At 46.9% G+C, this 20,362-nt stretch overlaps 1 protein-coding gene across 1 annotated transcript; it reads right to left on the bottom strand.

Moving 5' to 3' along the window:
• Window positions 1–789: 789 nt before the first annotated feature.
• On the bottom strand, window positions 790–20,012 carry LOC135560005 (retinol dehydrogenase 8-like). The gene is made up of 6 exons (XM_065000987.1): window positions 19,560–20,012; window positions 8,857–9,018; window positions 4,113–4,292; window positions 3,449–3,542; window positions 1,609–1,792; window positions 790–1,246 (listed from the first exon to the last, which is right to left on the bottom strand). The coding sequence occupies exons 1-6, from the start codon at window positions 19,663–19,665 to the stop codon at window positions 1,016–1,018; spliced, it is 957 nt and encodes a 318-aa protein (XP_064857059.1). The 5' UTR covers window positions 19,666–20,012; the 3' UTR covers window positions 790–1,015.
• Window positions 20,013–20,362: the final 350 nt, after the last annotated feature.

Genomic DNA, 20,362 nt, shown 5'->3' with positions numbered 1-20,362 from the left:
TGTGTGTCTTGACCCTCCGTGTGAGTGTGTGTCTCGACCCTCCGTGTGAGTGTGTGTGTCTCGACCCTCCGTGTGAGTGTGTGTGTCTCGACCCTCCGTGTGAGTGTGTGTGTCTCGACCCTCCGTGTGAGTGTGTGTGTCTCGACCCTCCGTGTGAGTGTGTGTGTCTCGACCCTCCGTGTGAGTGTGTGTGTCTCGACCCTCCGTGTGAGTGTGTGTGTCTCGACCCTCCGTGTGAGTGTGTGTGTCTCGACCCTCCGTGTGAGTGTGTGTGTCTCGACCCTCCGTGTGAGTGTGTGTGTCTCGACCCTCCGTGTGAGTGTGTGTGTCTCCACCCTCCGTGTGAGTGTGTGTCTCCACCCTCCGTGTGAGTGTGTGTCTCCACCCTCCGTGTGAGTGTGTGTCTCCACCCTCCGTGTGAGTGTGTGTCTCCACCCTCCGTGTGAGTGTGTGTCTCCACCCTCCGTGTGAGTGTGTGTCTCCACCCTCCGTGTGAGTGTGTGTCTCCACCCTCCGTGTGAGTGTGTGTCTCGACTCTCCGTGTGAGTGTGTGTCTCGACTCTCCGTGTGTGTTGGGTGAGATGGTCTCTGGTGTGAGTGTGTGTCTCCACAGGTCAGGTACTCATACTAGTGTGTGTGTGTCACTGTGACTCTCCGTGTGTCTATGTGTGTCTTGACTCTCCTGTGTGCCTGGTGAGATGGTTCTTGTCTCTGCATGCGTGTGTGCCTGTGTGCCTCCGTGTGTCTCTGTGTGTGCCCTGTGTGTGTGTGTGTGTGTGTGTGTGTGTCTCTGCGTGCCCGTGTGTGTGTGTGTGTGTGTGTGTGTCTCTGCGTGCCCGTGTGTTTGTGTGTCTGCATGCTCGTGTGTCTCTGCGTGCCCGTGTGTGTATGTGTGTGTCTCTGCGTGCCCGTGTGTGTATGTGTGTGTCTCTGCGTGCCCGTGTGTTTGTGTGTCTGCATGCTCGTCTGTCTCTGTGTGTGTGTGTCTCTGCATGCCGTGTGTGTGTGTCCATGTCTAGTTAGGGGAGATGGTCCTGGAGCGTAGACATCCACAGGTCAGGTACTGCATAGCCTTCATGCTGACGTGCATCAGGGGCCCCAGGTTGAACAACATATGGTAGAAGGCGTGCACCGACAGGCCGCCCGTCTCATCTGCATACTTCAGTGCCACGATGGGCGTGTACAGCGGGTTGGTAAGGTTCCGGAACCGTGCAGAACTGCCCTGCTCAATCACCTTCTTAGTACACTACAGCAGAGTGAGAGAGACTAGTTAGTGCACTGCTGGGGGAGGAAGAGAAGGAGAGAGAGACTAGTTAGTGCACTGCTGGGGGAGGAAGAGAAGGAGAGAGAGACTAGTTAGTGCACTGCTGGGGAGGAAAGGGGAGAGAAAGACAGGTGGAGAGAGAGAAAAAATGAGAGGGGGTAGAGAGAGAGAGAGAGTAGAGAGAGAGACAGAGACATAGGAGAGAGAGTAGAGAGGGGGAGTAGAGAGAGAGAGACAGAGACATAGGGAGAGTAGAGGGGGGAGTAGAGAGAGAGTGGAGAGAGAGTAGAGAGCGATAGTAGAGAGAGGGTAGGCCAGACACACACTCAGGCAGGTGGACTAACCCTGGCGATGTCATCGGGGGTCTGTCCTAGCGTCTCAAAGATGTCGACGGAGGAGGGCAGGTAGACGTTTTTAAAGTAGTTGACTGTATCTGCATCGGCCCCAGGGTACTCTTTCTGACGGACGTCCTGAATCATCTTAGATTCAAACTCTGTATGGACCGGGCCTGGCTCTATCATAGACATACTAGGGGAGGGAGGGGAGGGAGAGGAGAGGAGGAGGGGAGGGAGGGGAGGGGAGGAGAGGAGGGGAGAGGAGAGGGGAGGGGAGAGGAGGGGAGAGGGGAGGGGAGAGGGGGGAGGGAGGGGAGGGGAGAGGAGAGGAGAGAGAGAGGAGAGGAGAGGGAGAGAGGGAAGAGGGAGGGAAAGGGAGAGGGGAGAAGGAGAGAGAGAAAAGAAAGAGAAAGGGAGAAGGAGAGAGGGGGAAAGAGAAAGAAAGAGGGGGAGAAGAGAGAGGAAAAGAGAAAGGGAAGAGAGAGAAGCGGAAAAGAAAAGAGAAGGAGAGAAGAGAGAAAGAAAGAAAGAGGGGAGAAGAGAGGGAAAAGAAAGGGGGAGAAGGAGAGGAAAAGAAAGAAAAGGGGGAGAAGGGAGAGAAAAGAAAGAAAGAGGGGGAGAAGAGAGAGAGAAAAGAAAGAAAGAGGAGGGGGGAGAAGGAGAGAGAAAAGAAAGAAAGAGGGGAGAAGGAGAGAAGAAATATTTTTAAGATGGGGAGAAAAATATACAGAATTAATTTAGAAAACATAAGAGGTTAGGAGAAGGAGCGGGAAAAGAAAGAGACACTCACAAAACCTTCCATGGAAACTTAGAGGCAGGGGAGAAGAGAGAAAGGGAAAAGAGGGGAGAAGGAGCGAGAGAAAAGAAAGGGGAAAGAGAGGGAGAAGGGAGAGAAAAGAGAAGGAAAAGGAGGAGGGGAGAGGGACAAGATTAAGACTGGAGGGAGAAGGATGAGGGAGAAGGAGAGCATAAAATAAAGATGGGGAGAAGGAAAAAGAGAGGGAAAGAAAGAGGGAGAGAAGGAGATGGAGAAAAGTCTCCAAAGAAAGAGTCACAGGAGAAGAGAGAGAAAGAAAGGGGCCAAAGAGGAGGGAGAAAAGAAAGAAGAGGGGGAGAAGGAAGAGAAAATAAAGAAAGAGGGGGAGAAGAGAGAGAAGAGAAATCAAGGTCTTTAAGGGATGTTTAAAGGAGGGAGAAGATATTAAGAGAATCGCCGAAAAGAAAAATAAAGTTTTACTAGAGGGGAGAAGGAGAGAGAGAGAGATGGAGAGGAGAAAGAAAGAAAGTCTAGCCAGACAAGGTACTTATAGATGGGAGGAGGAGAGAAAATAAAGAAAGATGGGAGAAGGAGGGGAGAGAGAAATGGGATGTCTTTAATCGTGGATGTTTGGGAGAAGGAGGGGGAGAAAGAGGTGGGGAGGGAGTGGATGGGAAAGGAGGGGGAGAGAATGGGAAGTGGAAATAGAGGCCAGAGGACCAGACAGATGGGAGAGGGAGTGGATGGGAGAAGGAGGGGGAAGAGGTGGGAATAAGTGGATGGGAGAAGGAGGGGGACATAGAGAGGTGGGAGGGAGTGGATGGGAGAAGGAGGGGGAGAGAGAGGTGGGAGGGAGTGGATGGGAGAAGGAGGGGGGAGAGAGGTGGGAGGGAGTGGATGGGAGAAGGAGGGGAGAGAGAGGTGGGAGGGAGTGGATGGGGAATGGGAGAAAAGGAGGGGGAGGTTTGGGAGAGAACAGGTGGGAGGGAGATGGGAGAGATGGAGAGAGAGGTGGGAGGGGGGATGGGAGAAGGAGGGGGGAGAGAGAGGTGGGAGGGAGTGGATGGGAGAAGCTGTGTTAGAGAGACTCACGTGACGTTAAACTTGAGCAGCTGTACAGCCAGACACTCACAAAAGCCTTCCATGGCAAACTTAGAGGCAGCATACACATCATTAAACACGACACCTGAGATCAGAGAGCAGTATTTCATCAGGATCCCCACTACTACCACATCTGCTGACAAGCATTATGTAAATAAAAACATAAAGAAATTAGTTTCATCAAATTTTCAAATGAACAGACATAATATTCTACGAAACAGGCGATTTACATTGAATTTTGTCACATGGCTTCACCATTACATAAAAGTCCACCATTATATCATATTCTGATCCGTTTATGATGTTGTACACGGAACCATTGTCATCCTTCACCATCAAAACATAGATGTAGACATCACCTTTTCTGTGTATTCATGTCTGGTTCAGCAGATAGGACAGGAAAACACACTGTCCGACTGTGGCAGAATATAAAATGGCCGCCACGGCTGCCAGGAGGCGTTTTTGCAATGCCTCCATATCTGAAAATGTTCAGGGCCTCAAACTGTACAAGTGTACCGAGTTTCGTGCTTTTATTAAAAAGTGAACATATCACATTTGCCACATATCGCTTGGACCACTATGATGTGTATCTCCTCTTTTTCACATCAGCCAATCAATCAATCAATCAATCAATCTATAAAGCATAGTTCCATACCCTGTAGTCCCATGACACTGCTGACCACTATGATGTGTCCTCCCTTCCTCTTCTTCATATCTGGCATCACCTCCTTGATCATCCGGATCACACCGAAGAAGTTGGTCTCAAACACACTCTTCATCTCAGCTATACTGATGCTTTCCACCGGTCCCACCAGACCTATACCTGCATTATTAACTAGAGAGAGAGAGGAGGAGGAGGGAGAGGAGAGGTGGGAGGGAGGAGGAGGATGGGAGGGGGATGGGGAGAGAGAGGTAGGAGGGAGGGGGAGAGAGGTGGGAGGGAGGAGGATGGGAGAAGGAGGGGGAGAGAGAGGTGAGAGGGAGGAGGAAAGGAGAGGTGGGAGGAAGGAGGAGGGAGAGGCGGAGGGAGGGAGGAGGATGGGAGAAGGAGGGGGAGAGAGAGGTGGGAGGGAGGAGGATGGGAAGGGGAGAGAGAGGTGGGAGGGAGGAGGAAAGGAGAGGTGGGAGGAGGGAGAGGAGGGAGGGAGGGAGGAGGATGGGAGAAGGAGGGGGAGAGAGGTGGGAGGGAGGAGGATGGGAAGGGGGAGAGAGAGGTGGGAGGGAGGAGGAAAGCAGAGGTGGGAGGGAGGAGGATGGGAAGGGGAGAGAGAGGTGGGAGGGAGGAGGAAAGCAGAGGTGGGAGGAAGGAGGAGGGGAGAGAGGTGGGAGGGAGGAGGATGGGAGAAGGAGGGGGAGAGAGAGGTGGGGGGGAGGAGGAAGGGAGAGGTGGGAGGAAGGAGGAGGAAAGGAGAGGTGGGAGGAAGGAGGAGGGAGAGAGAGGTGGGAGGGAGGAGGAGGGAGGGAGAGGGGAGGGAGGGAGGAGGATGGGAGGGAGGGGGAGAGGAGGTGGGAGGGAGGAGGAGGGGAGGAGGAGGGAGGGAGGAGGATGGGGGAGGGGGGGGGAGAGGGAGGAGGATGGGAGGGGGAGAGAGAGGTGGGAGGGAGGAGGATGGGAGGGGGAGAGAGAGGTGGGAGGGAGGAGGAAAGGAGAGGTGGGAGGAAGGAGGAGGGAGAGAGAGGTGGGAGGGAGGAGAATGGGAGAAGGAGGGAGAGAGAGGTGAGAGGGAGGAGGAAAGGAGAGGTGGGTGGGAGGAAGGAGGAGGGAGAGGCGGAGGGAGGGAGGAGGATGGGAGAAGGAGGGGGAGAGAGAGGTGGGAGGGAGGAGGAGGAAAGGAGAGGTGGGAGGAAGGAAGGAAGGAGGAGGGAGAGAGAGGTGGGAGGGAGTGGAAGAGAGAAGGAGTGGGAGAGAGAGGTGAGAGGGAGAAGGAGGGGGAGGAGAGAAAGAAAAGAGGTAGAGAGGGGGAGGGAGAAGAGAGAGGAAGGAATAGGGAAACCAGAAGGAAAGAGTGACACCCCTGTTCACATAGGTGATCAGAGCACTCTCGTCTCTTCAGTTGTGTTCCAATAGTCACCACCGGGTGGCAGTATAACCTAAGGCTTTATCCCGGTCTCTCACTACACTGAGTTATAACCAGGCTTTATCCCAGTCTCTCACTACACTGAGTTATAACCAGGCTTTATCCCAGTCTCTCACTACACTGAGTTATAACCAGGCTTTATTATCACTACACTGAGTTATAACCAGGCTTTATCAGTCTCTCACTACACTGAGTTATAACCAGGCTTTATCCCAGTCTCTCACTCTGAGTTATAACCAGGCTTTATCCCAGTCTCTCACTACACTGAGTTATAACCAGGCTTTATCCCAGTCTCTCACTACACTGAGTTATAACCAGGCTTTATCCCAGTCTCTCACTACACTGAGTTATAACCAGGCTTTATCCCAGTCTCTCACTACACTGAGTTATAACCAGGCTTTATCCCAGTCTCTCACTACACTGAGTTATAACCAGGCTTTATCCCAGTCTCTACACTGAGTTATAACCAGGCTTTATCCCAGTCTCTCACTACACTGAGTTATAACCAGGCTTTATCCCAGTCTCTCACTACACTGAGTTATAACCAGGCTTTATCCCAGTCTCTGACCAGGGCCTGTATAGTACATATCAGCCATACTCAACTGGCGGACCGCGGTTCAGATCCGGGTCCAGAAAGGGTAAACTTACCTAGTAGAACCTAGGAATGTCCCTACTAGGACCTTTTTAGGAACTGCCAGTCTTTGCCATCTAGGACCTTTCACCAGGACCTTTGTCACCTAGGACCTGCTGTTGAGAGTTGTCACTAGGACCTTTGTAGATCTTTGCCACCAGGCTGATGATCTTTGCCACCTAAGACCTATGCCACCTTTGCCACCTAGGACCTTTGCCACCTAGGACCTTTGTCACCTAGGACTTTTGCCACCTAGGACCTTTGTCACCTAGGACCTTTGTCACCTAGGACTTTTGTCACCTAGGACTTTTGCCACCTAGGACCTTTGCCACCTAGGACCTTTGCCACTTAGGACCTAGGACCTTTGCCACCTAGGACCTTTGCCACCTAGGACCTTTGTCACCTAGGACCTTTGCCACCTAGGACCTTTGCCACCTAGGACCTTTGCCACCTAGGACCTTGGCCACCTAGGATCTTTGCCACCTAGGATCTTTGCCACCTAGGATCTTTGCCACCTAGGACCTTTGCCACCTAGGACCTTTGCCACCTAGGACCTTTGCCACCTAGGACCTTGGCCACCTAGGATCTTTGTCACCTAGGACCTTTGTCACCTAGGACCTTTGCCACCTAGGACCTTGGCCACCTAGGACCTTGGCCACCTAGGACTTTTGCCACCAAGGACTTTTGCCACCTAGGACTTTTGCCACCTAGGACCTTTGCCACCTAGGACCTTGGCCACCTAGGAAATGTGTGTGACCGGACCTTCTCAAATAGTAGTTGCAGTGGTGGATAAAATACCCAGTTGTCATACTTGAGTAAAAGTAATGGTACATTAATAGAAAGTGAAAGTCACCCAGTAAAACACTACTTGAGTAAAAGTCTAGAAGTATTTGGTTTTAAATATACTTAAGTATCAAAAGTAAATGTAATTTCTCAAATATACTTCCGTATCAAACGTAAAAGTATAAATCATTTCAAATTCCTTATATTAAGCAAACCAGATGGCACCATTTATTTTTTCTTTATGGATAGCCAGGGGCCAGGGGCCAAGGACCAGGGGCCAGCCAGGGGCCAGGGGCCAGCCAGGGGCCAGGGGCACACTCCAACACTCAAACACTCAAACATAACTTACAAACGAAACGTGTGTTTAGTGAGTCAGCCAGATCAGAGGCAGTAGGGATGACCAGGCATGTTCTCTTGATAACTGGGTGAATGAGACCATTTTCCTGTCCTGCTAAGCATTCAAAATGTAACGAGTACTTTTGGGTGTCAGAGAAAATGTATGGAGTAAATAATACATTATTTTCTTTAGTAATGAAGTAAAAGTTGTGAAACATATGAATAGTAAAGTAAAGTACATATACAGCAAAAAACTACTTAAGTAGTACTTTAAAGTATTTATACTGAAGTAGTACTTTAAAGTATTTATAATGAAGTACTTTACACCACTGAGTAGTTGAGTACCCCTGGTATACATCAAGCATCTAAGGAGCGATGATCTAGGATACATGTTGCCTTCTAGAACACAATGAATAACACTACATTGACAGGAGGGGGACCTGATCCTAGATCAGCACTCCTAGTCTGAGACATACGTACATATGGCCCCTGAACTGAGGTCAGTTTTACTGTGGCCTCTCCAGTCTCTCAATGAACTATGATCTGAACTGAGGTCAGTTTTACTGTGGCCTCTCCAGTCTCTCAATGAACTATGATCTGAACTGAGGTCAGTTTTGCATGGTTTATCCCTAATGGTTAAAGTCAGGATGGAGGGAGATGTGTGCTGTATAGTTGAGAACCTACGACAGTACATAGTATTTTAGACCTTGAATAGACGTGTGTAATAGTAGTATAGTTGAGAACCTACAACAGTACATAGTATTTTATACCTTGAATAGACGTGTGTAATAGTAGTATAGTTTTAGACCTTGACAGTGTCCTAGATGGCACCTAGATGGCACCTAGATGGCACCTAGATGGCTCTGGTTTATAGATTTTTGTTGATTTTTAAATCCTGTAGTCTGTTTTGTTTTGACAGAAGTGTTGCCTTGGGTCATAAAAACAAAGGTGTTCCTTCCTGAGTACTGTGTAATAGTAGTATAGTTGAGTACATAGAGAATAGGGTGCCATTTGGGACGCCTTCAGAGAAGTCCATAGATCACACAGGTTGTCCCTTCCTGAGTACTGTGTAATAGTAGCTTGTTCCTTCCTGAGTACTGTGTAATAGTAGCTTGTTCCTTACTGAGTACTGTGGAATAGTAGCTTGTTCCTTACTGAGTACTGTGGAATAGTAGCTTGTTCCTTACTGAGTACTGTGGAATAGTAGGTTGTTCCTTACTGAGTACTGTGTAATAGTAGCTTGTTCCTTCCTGAGTACTGTGTAATAGTAGCTTGTTCCTTCCTGAGTACTGTGTAATAGTAGCTTGTTCCTTCCTGAGTACTGTGTAATAGTAGCTTGTTTCTTACTGAGTACTGTGTAATAGTAAGTTGTTCCTTACTGAGTACTGTGTAATAGTAGCTTGTTCCTTCCTGAGTACTGTGTAATAGTAGCTTGTTCCTTCCTGAGTACTGTGTAATAGTAGCTTGTTCCTTCCTGAGTACTGTGTAATAGTAGGTTGTCCCTTACTGAGTACTGTGTAATAGTAAGTTGTTCCTTACTGAGTACTGTGTAATAGTAGCTTGTTCCTTACTGAGTACGTCGACATGTCTGTCCTTGATTCCGTCGATACACTGTTTGACTGACTCGTCCGTACACACGTCCAACACAGCTAGAGAGAGGCTCTTCCCGTACGCATCACCTGCTGCCTCCACCAGCTTGTCTTTACGCTTCAGGTCTCGCATGGTGGCAATGACTGGAGAGAGAGGGGGGGGGGGAGGAGGGGGGTGGGAGAGAGATTGGAGAGAGAGAGAGGGGGGTTGGGGAGAGAGGGAGAGGAGGGGGGGTGGAGAGAGAGAGGGGAGAGAGGAGAGGGGGGTGGGAGAGAGAGGGGGTGGGAGAGAGAGAGAGGAGAGGGGGGGGGGAGAGAGAGGGTGGGGAGGGAGGGTGGGAGAGAGAGAGAGGGTGGAGAGAGAGAGAGGAGGGGAGAGAGGGGAGGGGAGATGGAGAGGAGAGGAGAGAGAGGGAGGGGAGAGAGAGAGGGGAGATGGGAGGAGAGAGGGAGGAGAGGGGGGGGTGGGAGAGAGAGAGAGAGAGAGGGAGAGAGAGGAGGTGGGAGAGAGGAGAGGGGGGAGAGAGAGGAGAGGGGAGAGAGAGAGAGGGGGGGTGAGAGGGAGGATTGGGAGGGAGAGAGAGGGGAGAGGGGGTGGGAGAGAGATTGGAAGAGAGGGGTGGGAGGGGAGCGGGGGTGAGAGAGAGATTGGGAGAGAGAGAGAGGAGAGAGAGAGAGGGGGGAGAGAGAGAGAGAGGAGGGGAGAGAGAGGGGAGGGGGGAGGGAGGGAGAGGCGGGGGTTGAGAGAGGGGAGGAGGAGAGAGAGAGAGGAGAGAGAGAGAGAGAGAGAGAGAGAGAGAGAGAGAGAGAGAGAGAGAGAGAGAGAGAGAGAGAGAGAGAAAATAGGGTCAAAGAGAGTTCACTGGATTAAACCCGATAATGAGTAAACAGAAATTACACTGTGTGTGTGTTTGAGCACGTAAGTGTGTGTAATACATTGGTGTTAGACAGAAGTTACAAACCCTGCATGTAAGTGCATGTTTGAGTATGGAATGTTTATATTATTTGTGTGAGTGTGGGTGGGGTTTTCTATTGTGTGTGTGGAATGTGTATGTTGAGAGGTGAGGAGAGGAAAGAGCGGGGGGAGCCATATTCTATAAGACATTATGATAATAACAATAATAATAATCATATTCCCAAAGGACTGAATTTACTTTCTAGCTGGCTATTGTTAATCTTTGTAGCTATTTCTCACCTCTCTCCCCTTTCCTTCCTTCTCCCTCCCCCTCTCCTTCTTTATGGAGACCTTCTCCCTCCCCCTCTCCTTCTTTGTGGAGACCTTTTCCCTCCCCTCTCCCTCCCCCTCCTTCTTTATGGAGACCTTCTCCCTCCCCCTCTCCTTCTTAATGGAGACCTTCTCCCTCCCCCTCTCCTTCTTTGTGGAGACCTTTTCCCTCCCCCCTCTCCTTCTGTATGGAGACCTTCTCCCTCCCCTCTCCCCCTCTCCTTCTTAATGGAGACCTTCTCCCTCCCCTCTCCTTCTTTATGGAGACCTTCTCCCTCCCCCTCTCCTTCTTTATGGATACCTTCTCCCTCTCCCTCCCCTCTCCTTCTTTATGGAGACCTTCCCGACACTCCTTCTTTATGGAGACCTTTTCCCTCCCCTCTCCTTCTTAATTGAGACCTTTCCCCCCCCCCTCTTTATGGAGACCTCCCCCCTCCACCTCTCCTTCTTTATGGAGACCTTTTCCCTCCCCCTCTCCTTCTTTATGGAGACCTTCTCCCTCCCCCTCTCCCACTCTCCTTCTTAATGGAGACCTTTCGCTCCCCCTCTCCTTCTTAATGGAGACCTTTCCCTCCCCTCTCCTTCTTTATGGAGACCTTCTTCCTCCCCTCCCCTCTCATTCTTAATGGAGACCTTTCCCTCCCCTCTCCTTCTTTATGGAGACCTTCTCCCTCCCCCTCTCCTTCTTTATGGAGACCTTCCCCCTCTCCTTCTTAATGGAGACCTTTCCCCCCCCTCTCCTTCTTTATGGAGACCTTCTCCCTCCCCCTCTCATTCTTAATAGAGGCCTTTCCCTCCCCCTCTCCTTCTTTACGGAGACCTTCTCCCTCCCCTCTCCTTCTTTATGGAGACTTTTCTCTCTCCCTCCTTCCTTATGGAGACCTTCTCCCTCTTTATGGAGACCTTCCCCTCTCTCCTTCTTTATGGAGACCTTCTCCCTCTCCTTCTTTATGGAGACCTTCCCCCTCTCCTTCTTTATGGAGACCATTCCCCCCCTCCTTCTTTATGGAGACCTTCCCCCTCTCCCTCTTTATGGAGACCTTCCCCCTCTCCCCCTTTATGGAGATCTTCTCCCTCTCCTTCTTTATGGAGACCCTCTCCTTCTTTATGGAGACCTTCCCCCTCTCCTTCTTTATGGAGACCTTCTCTCGCCCCCTCTCCTTCTTTATGGAGACCTTCTCCCTCTCCTTCTTTATGGAGACCTTCTCCCTCTCCTTCTTTAATGAGACCTTCCCCCTCTCCTTCTTTATGTAGACCTTCTCCCTCGCCTTCTTTATGTAGACCTTCTCCCTCTCCTTCTTTATGGAGACCTTCTCCTTCTTTATGGAGACCTTCTCCATCTCCTTCTTTATGGAGACTTTCTCCCTCCTTCTTTATGGAGACTTTCTCCCTCCTTCTTTATGGAGACCTTCTCCCTCTCCTTCTTTATGGAGACCTTCCCCCTCTCCCCTCTCCTTCTTTATGGAGACCTTCTCCCTCTCCTTCTTTATAGAGACCTTACCCCTCCTTCTTTATGGAGACCTTCCCCCTCTCCTTCTTTATGGAGACCTTCCCCCTCTCCTTCTTTATGGAGACCTTCTCCCTCCCCTTCTTTATGGAGACCTTCCCCCTCCCCTTCTTTATGGAGACCTTCCCCCTCCCCTTCTTTATGGAGACCTTCCCCCTCTCCTTCTTTATGGAGACCTTCCCCCTCTTCTTCTTTATGGAGACCTTCCCCCTCTCCTTCTTTATGGAGACCTTCCCCCTCTCCTTCTTTATGGAGACCTTCCCCCTCTCCTTCTTTATGGAGACCTTCCCCCTCTCCTTCTTTATGGAGACCTTCCCCCTCTCCTTCTTTATGGAGACCTTCTCCCTCTCCTTCTTTATGGAGACCTTCCCCCTCTCCCCCTCTCCTTCTTTATGGAGACCTTCAGTTTAGCTACATCAAATTATGGCAATCCTTTTATTCACCATCTGTATACAAGGTCAAACCCAAATGATCCCAACCCCTCTGAAAGACACAAAAATACGTTACATTTTAATTTGACTAGTTTCTCACGGCAGGAAAACAATCCTGCAGCAACAGGACATTTGAATTATTATGTGGATTATGATTAATAGACATGTTTGTAGGGGTTGATACATTCAGAGATTTTACAGTGATTCGAACCGGCAGTACCTGCCGCCCCGTATAACTAAATCACTGTCAGTTAACTATCTGATGGACCGCTCAGTATCATCCCAGGGGCCGGCGCGAGTCCACGGACCACAGGTTGCGTACCGCTGGTCTACATCTAACTGTGTGTACCACATGGTTCTGAGTATCCTATAATATCCTATACTACTATATACATCCCTACCTTATACCACATGGTTCTGAGTATCCTGTACTATCCTATACTACTCTATAGATCTATATGTCCCTACATTATACCACATGGTTCTGAGTATCCTGTACTATCCTATACTACTCTATACATCTATATGTCCCTACCTTATACCACATGGTTCTGAGTATCCTGTACTATCCTATACTACTCTATAGATCTATATGTCCCTACATTATACCACATGGTTCTGTATCCTGTACTACCTTATACTATACATCTATATGTCCCTACCTTATCTGGGAGTATCCTGTACTATCCTATACTACTATATACATCTATATGTCCATACCTTATACTACATGGTTCTGAGTATCCTGTACTATCCTATACTACTCTATACATCCCTACCTTATACCACATGGTTCTGAGTATCCTGTACTATCCTATACTACTATATACATAACAATTAGCCCTATACAGGTTAATATATACCACATGGTTCTGAGTATTATATAATATCCTATACTACTATATACATGACAATTAGCCCTGTACAGGTTAATATATACCACATGGCTCTGAGTATCCTATAATATCCTATTCTACTATATACATGACAATTAGCCCTGTACAGGTTAATATATACCACATGGGTCTGAGTATCCTGTACTATCCTATACTACTACATACATCTATATGTCCCTACCTTATACCACATGGTTCTGAGTATCCTGTACTATCCTATACTACTCTATACATCTATGTCCCTACCTTATACCACATGGTTCTGAGTATCCTGTACTATCCTATACTACTATATACATAACAATTAACCCTGTACAGGTTAATATACACCACATGGTTCTGAGTATCCTGTACTATCCTATACTACTATATACATCTATATGTCCCTACCTTATACCACATGGTTCTGAGTATCCTGTACTATCCTATACTACTATATACATAACAATTAACCCTGTACAGGTTAATATACACCACATGGTTCTGAGTATCCTGTACTATCCTATACTACTATATACATCTATATGTCCCTACCTTATACCACATGGTTCTGAGTATCCTGTACTATCCTATACTACTATATACATAACAATTAACCCTGTACAGGTTAATATACACCACATGGTTCTGAGTATCCTGTACTATCCTATACTACTCTATACATCTATATGTCCCTACCTTATACCACATGGGTCTGAGTATCCTGTACTATCCTATACTACTCTATACATCTATATGTCCCTACCTTATACCACATGGTTCTGAGTATCCTGTACTATCCTATACTACTCTATACATCTATATGTCCCTACCTTATACCACATGGTTCTGAGTATCCTGTACTATCCTATACTACTCTATACATCTATATGTCCCTACCTTATACCACATGGTTCTGAGTATCCTGTACTATCCTATACTACTATATACATAACAATTAACCCTGTACAGGTTAATATATACCACATGGTTCTGAGTATCCTGTACTATCCTATACTACTCTATACATCTATATGTCCCTACCTTATACCACATGGTTCTGAGTATCCTGTACTATCCTATACTACTCTATACATCTATATGTCCCTACCTTATACCACATGGTTCTGAGTATCCTGTACTATCCTATACTACTCTATACATCTATATGTCGCTACCTTATACCACATGGTTCTGAGTAACACCTGATTCCACTAATGAAAGGTTTAACGATGTGTGTGATTAGTGGGATTCAACTGAATAGTGTTAAGGATTAAAACATAACATGTTCGCCCATCAGAACCAGGATTAAAAATACTATTCTATAGATAGCAGCCAGACGGCCCTGAACTACCTGTACCTCACGTGTCTGCTGTCTGATTTAGCCCTGGCACTGTGGGCTGGTCTTATTATGGGGCTAGCTTAGCGTTAGCACTCACCCGACAGCACCGAGAATACCCATCCCACCCCACCCTCTGGCTCGCCCGCGGCCCAGGATGAGGCCTCTAAGTGGGGCAGTAAGCGGCCCAGCCAGGGCCCCTCCTGGAGGTTTAGGTGTTATCCACCAGGCATTAGGACACTGAGAGCAGTGGTAATGCTACTACTCTTACTGATTGGTCTCTCAGGTTAAGCAGGGATGAGACATAATAACCATGATGTGTAACTTACACACACACTCTTACATACACAGAGCCTTACATAGCCCAGACTGCAGACACACTCTTACGCACACTCTTACGCACACACTCTTACGCACACAGAGCCTTACATAGCCCAGACTGCAGACACACTCTTACGCACACTCTTACGCACACACTCTTACGCACACACTCTTACGCACACTCTTACACACACACTCTTACGCACACACTCTTACGCACACAGAGCCTTACATAGCCCAGACTGCAGACACACTCTTACGCACACACTCTTACGTACACACTCTTACATACACAGAGCCTTACATAGCCCAGACTGCAGACAGACAATCATGTAACCATGCTATGTGTTATAACCTGCTATGTAAGTGATGTATGTTGTAGAGGTCGACCGATTAATCCGAATGGCCGATTAATTAGGGTAGTTTTGGACACCGATTTGGCCGTTTTTAAATTTATTTTAAAACCTTTATTTAACTAGGCAAGTCAGTTAAGAACAAATTCTGATTTACAATGACGGCCTAGGAACAGTGGGTTAACGCCCTTGTTCAGGGGCAGAACGACAGATATTTACCTTGTCAGCTCGGGGATTCAATCTTGCAACCTTACGGTTAACTAGTCCAACGCTCTAACCACCTGCCTTACATTGCACTCCACGAGGAGCCTGCCTGTTACGCGAATGCAGTAAGAAGCCAAGGTAAGTTGCTAGCTAGCATTAAACTTATCTTATAAAAAACAATCAATCAATCAATCAATCATAATCACTAGTGAACTACACATGGTTGATGATATTACTAGTTTATCTAGCGTGTACTGCGTTGTGAACTAATTTGCCAGAATTTTACGTAATTATGACATAACATTGAAGGTTGTGCAATGTAACAGTAATATTTAGACTTAGGGATGCCACCCGTTAGATAAAATATGGAACGGTTCCGTATTTCACTGAAAGAATAAACGTTTTGTTTTCGAGATGATAGTTTCCGGGTTCGACCATATTAATGACCTAAGGCTTGTATTTCTGTGTGTTATTATGTTATAATTAAGTCTATGATTTGATAGAGCAGTCTCACTGAGCGATGGTAGGCACCAGCAGGCTCGTAAGCATTCATTCGAACAGCAATGTCGTGCATTTTGCCAGCAGCTCCTCACAATGCTTCAAGCATTGCGCTGTTTATGACTTCAAGCCTATCAACTCCCGAGATTAGCCTGATGTAACTGATGTGAAATGGCTAGCTAGTTAGTGGAGTGCGCGCTAATAGCGTTTCAATCGTCACTCGTTCTGAGACTTGGAGTAGTTGTTCCACTTGCTCTGCAAGGGCCGCAGCTTTTGTGGAACGATGGGTAACGCTGCTTCGAGGGTGGCTGTTGTCGACGTGTTCCTGGTTCGAGCCTAGGTAGGGGCGAGGAGAGGGACGGAAGCTATACTGTTACACTGGCAATACTGAAGTGCCTATACGAACATCCAATAGTGAAAGGTATATGAAATACAAATTGTATCGAGAGAAATAGTCCTATAATTCCTATAATAACTACAACCTAAAACGTCTTACCTGGGAATATTGAAGACTCATGTTAAAAGGAACCACCATCTTTCATATGTTCTCATGTTCTGAGCAAGGAACTTAAACGTTAGCTTTCTTACATGGCACATATTGCACTTTTACTTTCTTCTCCAACACTTTGTTTTTGCATTATTTAAACCAAATTGAACATGTTTCATTATTTATTTGAGGCTAAATAGATTTTATTGATGTATTATATTAAGTTAAAATAAGTGTTCATTCAGTATTGTTGTAATTGTCATTATTACAAATAAATATTTAAAAAATTGGCTGATTTAATCGGTAGAGGCTTGAATTGGTCCTCCAATAATCGGTATCGGTATCGGCGTTGAAAAATCATAATCGGTCGACCTCTAGTATGTTGTGTACCAGTGTTATAACCTGCTATGTAGTTAATGTGCATTGCATACCAGTGTTATAACCTGCTATGTAAGTGTTGTATGTTGTGTACCAGTGTTATAACCTGCTATGTAAGTGATGTATGTTGTGTACCAGTGTTATAACCTGCTATGTAAGTGATGTATGTTGTGTACCAGTGTTATAACCTGCTATGTAAGTGATGTATGTTGTGTATCAGTGTTATAACCTGCTATGTAAGTGATGTATGTTGTGTATCAGTGTTATAACCTGCTATGTAGTTGATGTATGTTGTGTACCAGTGTTATAACCTGCACCCTATTCCCTACATAGTCCACCCTATTCCCTACATAGTCCACCCTATTCCCTACATAGTGTATCCTATTCCCTACATAGTGTACCCTATTCCCTACATAGTGTACCCTATTCCCTACATAGTGCACCCTATTCCCTACATAGTGCACCCTATTCCCTACATAGTGCACCCTATTCCCTACACAGTGCACCCTATTCCCTACACAGTGCACCCTATTCCCTACACAGTGCACCCTATTCCCTACACAGTGCACCCTATTCCCTACACAGTGCACCCTATTCCCTACACAGTCCACCCTATTCCCTACACAGTCCACCCTATTCCCTACACAGTCCACCCTATTCCCTACACAGTGTACCCTATTCCCTACACAGTGTACCCTATTCCCTACACAGTGTACCCTATTCCCTACACAGTGTACCCTATTCCCTACATAGTGTACCCTATTCCCTACATAGTCCACCCTATTCCCTACATAGTCCACCCTATTCCCTACACCCAAACAAGGGCACTGCGTTCATCCACCTCTGGCCTGCTCGCCTCTCTACCACTGAGGAAGTACAGTTCCCGCTCAGCCCAGTCAAAACTGTTCGCTGCTCTGGCCCCCCAATGGTGGAACAAACTCCCTCACGACGCCAGGACAGCGGAGTCAATCACCACCTTCCGGAGACACCTGAAACCCCACCTCTTTAAGGAATACCTAGGATAGGATAAAGTAATCCTTCTCACCCCCTTAAAAGATTTAGATGCACTATTGTAAAGTGGCTGCTCCACTGGATGTCATAAGGTGAATCCACCAATTTGTAAGTCGCTCTGGATAAGAGCGTCTGCTAAATGACTTAAATGTAAATGTAATAGTGCACCCTATTCCCTACATAGTGCACCCTATTCCCTACATAGTGCACCCTATTCCCTACATAGTGCACCCTATTCCCTACATAGTGCACCCTATTCCCTACATAGTGTACCCTATTCCCTACATAGTCCACCCTATTCCCTACATAGTGCACCCTATTCCCTACATAGTGCACCATATTCCCTACATAGTGCACTACTTTTAACCATAAATCATGTTTTTTATAGAGATAAATCATAGACTACAGGTTTTTATAACCCAATATATCTGACTATTTGGACTTAACCTACTAACAGCATCGTAACCATTAGGCTGCTGTACACCAGACACACACACACACACACACATTTTTCTGTGTTACAGCCTGAATTCAAAATGGGTTCAATCTTTTTTTTTTTTCGCTCAACCATTTACACACAATACGCCATAGTCACAAAGTGAAAACATGTTTTGAGAAAAATGTTGCATATTTATCGAAAATTAAATACAGAAACATCTCATTTACATAATTATTCTCTCCCCTGATCAACACTTTGTCGAAGCATCTTTGGCAGCGATTACAGCTTTCTGGGTAAATCTCTAAGAGCTTTCCATGCCTGGATTGTGCAACATTTGCACATTATTATTTTCTAAATTCTTCAAGGGCTGTCAAATTGGTTTATGATCATTGCTAGGAAACCATTTTCAGGTTTTGCCATAGGTTTAAGTGGAAACTGTGATTCAGCCACTCAGCATCATTCCCTGTCTTCTTGGGAAACAAGTCCAGTGTAGATTTGGCCTTGGCTTCATTTGTATCGGTTATGGTCCTGCTGAAGGGTGAATTCATTTGTATCGGTTATGGTCCTGCTGAAGGGTGAATTCATTTGTATCGGTTATGGTCCTGCTGAAGGGTGAATTCAAGTATGGTCCTGAATTGCCGGTTATGGTCCTGCTGAAGGGTGAATTCATTTGTATCGGTTATGGTCCTGCTGAAAGGTGAATTCATTTGTATCGGTTATGGTCCTGCTGAAGGGTGAATTCATTTGTATCGGTTATGGTCCTGCTGAAAGGTGAATTCATTTGTATCGGTTATGGTCCTGCTGAAGGGTGAATTCATTTGTATCGGTTATGGTCCTGCTGAAAGGTGAATTCATTTGTATCGGTTATGGTCCTGCTGAAAGGTGAATTCATTTGTATCGGTTATGGTCCTGCTGAAGGGTGAATTCATTTGTATCGGTTATGGTCCTGCTGAAGGGTGAATTCATTTGTATCGGTTATGGTCCTGCTGAAGGGTGAATTCATTTGTATCGGTTATGGTCCTGCTGAAGGGTGAATTCATTTGTATCGGTTATGGTCCTGCTGAAGGGTGAATTCATTTGTATCGGTTATGGTCCTGCTGAAGGGTGAATTCATTTGTATCGGTTATGGTCCTGCTGAAGGGTGAATTCATTTGTATCGGTTATGGTCCTGCTGAAGGGTGAATTCATTTGTGGTTGAATCTGTGTTTGAAATTCACTGCTCGACTGAGGGACTTTACAGGCAATGAGGGATTTATTTCAAGAATCATGTTTAAACACTATTATTGCACACAGAGTGAGTCCGTGCAACGTATTATGTGACTTGTTAAGTACATGTTTACTCCTGAACTTATTTAGGGTTGATGTAACAAAGGCGTTGGATACTTATTGACCCAAGACACTTCAGCTTTTCACTTTTTTGTATTAATTTGTAACAATTTAAAAATCCATAATTCCACTTTGACACTATGGGATATTGTGTGTAGGCCAGTGACCAAACGTCTAAACGGTATACATTTTAAATGCAGGCTGTAACACAAAATGTGGAACAAGTCAAAGGGTGTGTGAATACTTCCTGAAGGCCCTGGAGGTTACTCTCTTACCGTGTTACTCTCTTACCGTGATAGCGCTGTTTCTCGTCCTTAGCGAGCATCACCGCCATCCTCAGTCCGATCCCGGAGGAGCAACCGGTGATTAGCACCACTTTTTGTCCTGGGTTCGCCATGGCTCTCCTAACGTTTTCCCCTTAACGGTTCAATCAACTAACGTCGCTTCTCTTCTCTCTCCAGTTGGCACATCGGGAATGAGCAAGCAGCAGCGCGAGCAAGATGACAGGGGCTTTGCGTTGAGAGCCCCTGTAAGCGGATAACACGCACACAAACACACACGGCGCTCCAGAGTCACATGGACAGCACAGACCTGCGCGAAGATTATATAACGCGTAGGCTTCACTGTCGGTTGGTCACCTGGTGTGGCCTCCCCGCCTCATCTGTTGAACTCGGTAGAACAGTAATGACTAGGCCAGGGACGGGGACCTCCCCCGGGAACTCCCCTCCCGTCTGTTGTTTACGGTTGCGAGTTAGACTAGTAGAATACACAATGTACAATTTCATTAACAACTGTAAACATCTCTCTCCATCCTATGGCAAAATGTTTCGAATTTCAGCAAACTTTCTTTAAACTCACAGCATTTTCTCTACACCCCATTGCAAAATGGAATTACAACAAAATAACTTGGGGGACGGGTGGGGGGTAATGGCGGGCCCTCATGATGAGTTCAGATTATTTGAGGCCAGCGCCATTATAGTTGCCCATGTCTGGACTAGGCTACGTATCATTGGTAAGGGGAAACTAACAACAGGTGCTACTCTGGTGGATAAAGAACGGGTGTTTCTCATCATTTATACCAACCACCCTGCTTC

Source organism: Oncorhynchus nerka, linkage group LG15 (assembly GCF_034236695.1).
Source record: "Oncorhynchus nerka isolate Pitt River linkage group LG15, Oner_Uvic_2.0, whole genome shotgun sequence".
Taxonomy (NCBI): Eukaryota; Metazoa; Chordata; class Actinopteri; order Salmoniformes; family Salmonidae; genus Oncorhynchus; species Oncorhynchus nerka.
Note: the sequence above shows the minus strand (reverse complement) of the source record. Positions and strands in the feature narration are given on the sequence as shown.

Bases quoted from the DNA above. Each gene is read 5' to 3' on its own strand.
- LOC135560005 (XM_065000987.1), bottom strand. From the start codon at position 19,665: ATGGCGAACCCAGGACAAAAAGTGGTGCTAATCACCGGTTGCTCCTCC. The intron at 1,793-3,448 runs GTGAGTCTCTCT...TCCCTCCCCTAG, and splicing joins CTGCTCAAGTTTAACGTCAC to TATGTCTATGATAGAGCCAG. The intron at 1,247-1,608 runs GTTAGTCCACCT...ACTCTGCTGTAG, and splicing joins CCCCCGATGACATCGCCAGG to TGTACTAAGAAGGTGATTGA.